A 7,946-nucleotide genomic window follows, 5' to 3' on the forward strand; every position below is an offset into this window, starting at 1 on the left:
ATATTAATAAACTGTTGTGTCACACACACACACATTTATCATTCTTTAAACTCAAAAAAGATTATGCTCTGAAACTGACACATGCATCTATTTTCCTTTTAAGACAACCAAGACTTAGATAGGATTATAGAATGGATGCTATCGAGTTTCAATTTTTACAATATGCATAAAATTATATTCTCTTTCTTTGCCTAGGGGACCATTGACTTCAGTATGTAAGTGACTTAACCACAGCAAATTGTGAAAAAGCAGTGAATCAAACATCTTACTTTAAATAAGCCTAGACCCTCTAGCTCTTCTTGGGAAGCACCTCATGTTAACCTTTTTATACATATTATCGCTCTTATATCTCCTCATTATAGATAAATGGATAAAAAAACCTAATGAGTTACAATATAACACTAATTGGGGTTTTTTTCTCATCTTGTATTAGCCTTTGATTTACACCTCAGATACGTTCTCCAAGCCAGCACGTGTAATTTATTTGCAGCACTGGAAAGGCAAAAAACATCATCTACTGTTATACAACCTTCTACTAGGTATTAAAATACCAGGCCCCTGGAGACACACTTCATATAGTTCAGCAAGTTCCAAAATAAACCAAACCACCAACCCCTTAAGCACTTAAAACAACAAAGGAGATCTGTATTAAAAAGTTAGTTTTACAGTATTTGATGATGTCGCCTTAGTGTCATTTTTCCCTCTGGCTAAATATGCAAAAAAACATGTAAGAATGTATTTGCTTTCCCCTCATTCTAAAACAACTGACAACCCTGTAGCTCTCACAAAGCCCTCCTCTTATCACACATATAAATGCCAGAATTAAATGCAGTTTAAAATGTTCTGCATTCACTTAACCATTCAAATAAATTTGATGGGGTAGATTCAATTACAGTGCTCCTTACCAATCCACTAGGCAAAATAATCACGTATGCATTCAAATATAATGACAGAAAAGTCAGACATAATTATTAGATTTAAACCAACATGATTGCTTAAAAAAAAAAAAAAAGAAAAAAGAAAAAAAATGAAGAAAAGAGTCAGAGCTCAAGCACTTTGTGATGATTTGACAGAGTTCAACCTTGTAACTCTAAATGTAAAAAAACAATAATCTAAAACCAAGAGTGTGGATTTATTTCCTATTGTAGCTCTGGCAGTGTCTCATCTGGTTCTCAAGCAGTCCCCTTTCTACATATAATCTTAATCATTAACAATCATTCAATATAACCAAACTAATGACCGTAGTAAAAAAGGAAAAAAAAAAAGAAAAAAACAAGAGTCCTTGTTCCAGGTTACCAGCAAAGCACAGATTCCGAGAACAGAAAGTTCCAGGTTCCAACTGAGATTTCACATACTGGGTGCCAGAAATGTAATAGGAGGGAAAGGAAAAAAGGGAACTCTTTGCCTCTATTCTTCAAAGCCTGTGCAGAAAAGTAGTACTGCAGTAGTCTGAACTGATACTTATCTGAATGGAAGAACCAGCCCTTGCTTTTTTTACACGCTCCATTTAAATGCAATAAAATGGCATGAGTGGTTTTAACTGGTCTTTCTGTCTCTGTCATTGTAACGCTCCCTGCTTTAAGGAGAAGATAACAGCTGTGCCATATTCAGAAACACATACTTCTGCTATTGTTTGCACATTTGTAGGGCAAGATTACACTGTACCACAGCTAGTAAGCACTGCCCTTGCTTTGGAACCCTGTATTCTTTGAGTTACACCAGTGTGCTGGGAAACAACGTTTGGTGGCTGGGAAAAAAAAAAAGGCAAACAAAAACAACGGCCTATTAAAAGCAGTTTCATGTACTGTGAAATGATTACTAGACTGCATGTCTTGTTCAAGCTTGTTGACATATAATGATAGAAACCTGGAGTACAAAATTGAGTGGTATACATCTCTGTTCCCTCTCCAATTACCCTGCCATCGACATCTTCAACAGTTCTAGAATCAATAAACAGCAGAGGTTCACATTTCTAGAATAATGGTAATCACTGTACTGAACAAGGAAATTATATTCACTGTACTACAAATTTCTCTTCATAGTCCATATGTTATTCCACTTCCTAGCTTACAGATGGATTTAATACAAGCTTGTTATTTGTTCTATGAGCTTTTCCCTGTACAAAGGATAAAGAACTTCTGTAAACTTCGGATTGAAATACTGACCCAGACAAAGTTAGTGACAAGACTCCTACTGATACTAATCATTTAGAGTAAAATTTTGTCCCTCCCATTCAAAATACTGAGCATCTTTCCTCACTGGAAGTGGGAAAAAAACCCCGAACAATTTGGTTGCAATAAGTACTATCTTCCAGAAGACGCTTGCTTTGTACCCAGTAGTCATACTAAATAGAATCTAACCGCACTTCTAAAATACAATCTCAAATTTACTAAAAATTCTCAGCATACACTTCAACACCTCATGTGTACGCAGAGTTGACCTCTAACATACGAATAATCATTTAGATACAGTTGAATACATAATTTAGAATATTCTAAGTCCAAAGTATTAGCAGTTGATGAGACTACTGACAGGAACACAGTAATGCACAAACTTAAACACTTGAAAGATAAAAATGTTTTCTTATTATAAAAGAAGAAAGGAAAATATATTTTTCTTCTCATCCCATTTAGCAGAGTATGTAATAATCCAAATTTTCATTACACGTGTTAATATAACATTTTAAAGCCAGAGCAAGTAATTTCCTACTTTTTACTTCTATTCCCTCAAGTAAAACGCAAGAAGCCAAAAAAATCTCTTCTACAGATCAGACTTGTTGCCTATAATCCGACAGTATTTGTTATTCTATATAATTCTACACAATATTAAGACAAATGCAATATGTATTCTCTTCCTCTTTTCCAATAGCTGTATTTTTTCCTGAGAAAGAAGTTTTTCCTTTTACTTTACTATTCTGAATGCCTTCATATGACAGTTCAATCGTTAGTAGATACAAAACAGAAGATCTAAGTATTCTCTATTACCAATCCCTAAATAACAAAGACTTTAATTATCAGGCACAATTAAAACTTTTTTAAATTAAATCCATGACAGCATCATCTTCGATTCAGTGACTCTGATTTTGCAATGCAAATCAATATAAGAATTTCTTTCAGCAGCAAGTAACTGAAAGAATTTTTTCCTGCTAAAGACAAGTAAGCATTTTAGCCAGTTTAAGGGAGGAGAGGACAGTCACAATTTATCCCAAATGACTTTATGCGCACATTCTCCAATCTGCAGTTTCTTTTCCTTTCTCCCCTTATAAAAACCAATAACAAAAAAAACCCACAGGCCATGAAATAAAAATGAGTTCTGTAACTGCAAGTTCTGTTCAAATAAACCTTCAAATTCCTTTTTGTAGTGGAGAGTTCAAATGCAGCAAGCAAGAGAACTACAGCAAAAAGAAGAGAATGTAATTTCTATCGCTCTAAATAAAATGATCACCATACCAGTGAGCCCATTCCCTGTCTCCTTATCAGTCCATACAATATTTATCAGCTCCAGGCAGTTGCATTTGCTCCAGTGGGATAATTCTGGTGAACACAGACAAGGTATATAAAAAGAAGATGGTAGAATCAGGCCCAATACCAGCTGATACACCTAAGAAATCATACAACCAAAACATATGCTTTTGCTTAGGATCCCAACAGTATAAGCTGTTACTGATGCAAGGACTGTCCTGCTAACCGAAGGAACAGTCACAGGGGGTTGAAATGGCAAGATTTAATCCTCCTCCTCAACACTAGAAGAAAATTAATACATTTCAATATATTAGTCGTAAGTTTGCCAAAAGCAGCTAAAGCTAAAAAAAAACCCCAACCCCAATAAACCCAACCCACTTTCTCCTTATTTGAATGAAAAATACTCTCAACAAGGAAACGTCCAACTACTGCAACCCGAACAGCTTATTGTTTTGTGCACTGTAAGTTAATATCTGAAGCAGTTACTACAAAGGTCTGGGCCATTTGGATCCTTTCCCAGTGGCACAACTAACAGGATAAATCTCGTCATTTCTACTGAGTCATGAGTTAGGTACACCGAACGAAACTGGAAAAGAATGAAAAGGATAAGTGCTTCCTGGTAACAACCATAATCAATGGCATTAAAAAAAAATGAGGTATTTGACATCCTTATAGATTATTCTTTTGTCACCACTAAAGCTTTCTTTCCCAACAGGTCTTTTTTTTCCTGTTGACAGTAATTATTTTGTTCTGCGCTACTTTTAAAATTATATCATACCGTAAAATTCAACAAAACAGAACCAAAACCACAGAATCCCAGGAAACATTGTAAAATGGACTTCATACCTTATGGTACAGTTAACTCTGTGCTGAGCAGACCACAAATGCCTCTAAGAAGCACTGCCTGGGTGAAAACAATCTGCCTTGTGACACGAAAGAAAATCAATGATCAAGAAAAGTGTGGTGTGTATCACAGCCAATCATACCAGGAGGAGTAGGCTGGGTGAAACTGGGTGTTTATTTTAAACAGTTCCCAAACAGAACAAAACATGAACCATAATTCTAAAATAATAATATTTTTATAAACAAACAACAGCTCCATCCTGTGAAGCTTAGACCCAATAGAACAGATTCCCAGAAGTAATCCTCACCACCACCCCTCAAGTGTTTGTTTGGCTGTTCATGGAAAAAGACTTGCTCAGGCACAGGAGCATTTTGCAGCATCATAACTAAAATATTGTGAAGCACCGGAGTTAACACTGCATAGACATTATAACGGCAGGATGCTTTTTCTCCATTGTGATTACTTCAAAGCTGCTCTTTTTAACAGCAGGGTAATGAGTGTATCATTTTGATTCCTTTTGAAAAAAAGATATAAAAAGTAAAGGCACGTTTAGAAAAAAATATTTTTTACAGGCAACTATAAAAATTGATTTTGCTCTAGTTAAAGAGCCTTTTACTTGCAGCTTTCAACTGTGGAAAAACCAAAACTGGGAGGCATACTCTGTAATCTAAGCCAGACTGCAAAGGGAATTACTGGGTCCAGGGTACTCTGGGGCTGGAGAACGGGAGAAACACAGCACGATGATCTGAAATCAAGCTGTCATCGGTTTCCTTCCCAAAATGTTTTACTGGGTAAATATGAGTATTTCCCTCATTCCCACTTCTTAGCTATATGCCGTTATATCACATCGACATACAGCCGCCCTTGGCCCTTTTCTTATCTTCCGGGGGAGAGAACCAGGGTTGCTGGGAGACGGCTTACACCACTCCTTGAAAGATGAGTGGCTCTCCCATCCGCAGCACAGTGCACTTCAGATACGAACAGCTCTGATTTAACAGTTAGGTCACAGTGAGCAATTGAGTGACTTCTGTTATTTCCATGGCACTGACTCAGAAGTACAGGGTGCTGAGCCGGGCTGGCAGCTCCAGCACTCTGGGAGAACTCCAAAATGCCCGAGTGGTCATTAAGAAACTCCTGACACCCTACAGGTCAGAAGGAGCAGCACAGCCCACACATTTGGGATCAGACTCTAGCCCAAACTTCTACCTTCACTAGCTTCTCCTGAAAATACCTGCACGGGGAGGGGGGAAAAAGATAAAAAAAAGGAAAAAAAAAACCAAAACAAAACCTTACCTCACAAAAAAAACAGTACTGCCATCTTCAGAAAATTCTGTTATCCATACAGTCACCAAACTCAGTAAACGAATCCTATCCTGCCCATGGATACCACCTACTTACTCCCATGACTCAAGGCACCCATATGCTCAAGCAACCACAAGGAAACACCCTGGACAGAAAATACATTAAACAAGAAACAGCAACAACACTTAAAACACACGTCTTCCTGCAGTGATGAAAAAGGAAAACTGATCAATCAGGAAAGATGAATTAACCATCCTTCTCCCAGTTCCCACCTACACCTACCACAAAAAGTCTGAAGCGAATGGAAATGACACTTTTCTTCTCACTCTCCCTGACCCCTCCTCTTTGCAGCATGCACAAGACAAATAAGCATGAAAAGAAGGATAAGCTCAAAGTTAAAAGAAAAAAAGAGAAGCAAAGTGTTTCAACAGTCTGCTTGGGCAGGGCAATGCCTGGGTAGGGTTTTAAACTGGGACAAATCCTAGTCAAGTGGCACCAACCTAACTCACGAGACCACGAAGTACTTCAATGTCTCTTGAGTCCCTTCTACAGGCAGCAGCACAGCAGTACCAGGGCTCACAGCTCTCCCTTCACACTTCCTGAATCATCCTTCTCCCCCCTCCAAAGCTGGTTCTGTGTAACAGACCTTCATTTCATTCTTGCCAAACATTAACAATCTTTTTTTCTTTTAAATCAGAAGAGAAGAATCGCAGCATTAACAAGCAGGAAAATATAAAAGGTAATTTATAACCTACTGCTCCACTCTGTCTGTATTCACTGGCGATAAACAAACACATCCTACGGTTTGCAGGACAGACCTTGCACAGATTGAGGTGTTCATTAACATAACTTCACAGCAATGAAAGGTGCCATCACCCTAGGTAACAAGCTCACAAAAGAAAATGCTACTAGTCCAAGGGCACGCTGTCTACTTTTACTTTGCGGAAGAATAAACAAAAAGGGATGCCCTGAAAATCTCCTAGTGGGAACTGTCTTCCACCAACAAGACAACCACATGTATGTCTCCAAAACAGAGAACAGGAAAGGACTGAGAAGAGAGAAGAGATAATCACCTTTTTAACCATACAAATGACACTTCTTTAACATTAATAACCTTAGGTGCATATGCCTCTGTAAGCGGTTTTGGAGCATAAAGGAATGTTTGAATTCCCTCTGAATCCATCCAGTGATACCTTAGAGGGCTTATTTTAAAACTAAATTTTGATTAACAAATTCCAGCTCAATTAACAAGTTCTGCCTCTAACAGGTAACTAATAGATTTCTGTGGGCAATCCCTAACCTAACTTCAGCGCCACTTGTTTAACCACGAATGCATGAAAACCGGGCACTTGTTAACTAGCAGAATTTGACCTCATCTCACGCCTTTCAGGCACCAGGAATCCCGAGTCTGAGGGATCCACTGCCGGAATCCAGCATTTGTAACACCTCCTTGAAATCCAAACTACAAATCCAAGCAACCGTGGTGAAAGGGCTGCAGTTATTGTCAGTCACGCATCCTCCCCAGCACCCCAAACACAAGCTGAGGCGCAGGACAGGCTGTCCCAGGGTTCAGCACCATCCTCCAAACAACCACCTCCGAGAAGGGACCGAACTGGGCAGCAGTCGCTCAGAACTAAAGAAGCAGCTGGCCTCGAGATTTCTTAAAGAATATTGAGAAACACCCTGCTTTACATTGGCAAGAAAGTCTGATTGATCCTGCACCTCCGAGAAGCACAGGAAAAAAACAAACAGTTCTAGAGCTTGCAGTTAAATACAGGTTAGAAAACATTCCCAAGACCAAAATGAAGAGGATGGAGGGGCTCGACACACGTTTTCGTCCGGTCGGTGATACTTTTGGCACTCTTAAACTCACCCTTCAGGCTCTGATGTTTCTGCTGCTGGTAATGGTCCTTGGAGCCCCTCGCGCACCGCAGCTCCTGCGCCCTGGGCAGCGCCGGGATCCTCTCGAAGACGCTGGTTCTTCTGGGGACGAAGTCGAGCAGGGGCGCTGACATCTCCGGGGGGCTCTGCCGGGGCTCCGCGCGGCCGCCGCCGCCGCTGACAGTGACTTTGAAGGACATCTGAGGGGTCGAGAGAGCTGCACCAGCGCCGGGAGCCGCCGCCCGGCAGGCACCGCTCCCCGCGAGGCACCGAGAGCTCAGACTGCGGCCCGCCCCCCGCACCGGGCAGCCCCGGGCCCGCAGACCCTGCCCCACAGATCCTGCTCCCCCAGACCCTGCCCCCGCAGAGCCAGCCCCCGCCCCCTCAACCTCAGCCCCCGCAGCGTCTGTCTCTGCCCCCGCAGCCCCAGCTCCGCAGCCCCAACACCCTCAGCCCCC

At 40.5% G+C, this 7,946-nt stretch overlaps 1 protein-coding gene across 2 annotated transcripts in view; it reads right to left on the reverse strand.

The window, feature by feature from the left end:
- GLIS1 (GLIS family zinc finger 1) overlaps positions 1-7,730 on the reverse strand; it is a 202,078-nt gene extending 194,348 nt beyond the window's left edge. For both annotated transcript variants that reach the window (XM_069863153.1, XM_069863152.1), the window contains exon 1: positions 7,481-7,730. In XM_069863153.1, the coding sequence (XP_069719254.1) occupies positions 7,481-7,688 (208 nt within the window). In that variant the 5' untranslated portion in view covers positions 7,689-7,730. The remainder of the gene's footprint in view (positions 1-7,480) is intronic.
- Positions 7,731-7,946: the final 216 nt, after the last annotated feature.

This window comes from Phaenicophaeus curvirostris, chromosome 8 (genome assembly GCF_032191515.1).
Source record: "Phaenicophaeus curvirostris isolate KB17595 chromosome 8, BPBGC_Pcur_1.0, whole genome shotgun sequence".
Lineage (NCBI taxonomy): Eukaryota > Metazoa > Chordata > Aves > Cuculiformes > Cuculidae > Phaenicophaeus > Phaenicophaeus curvirostris.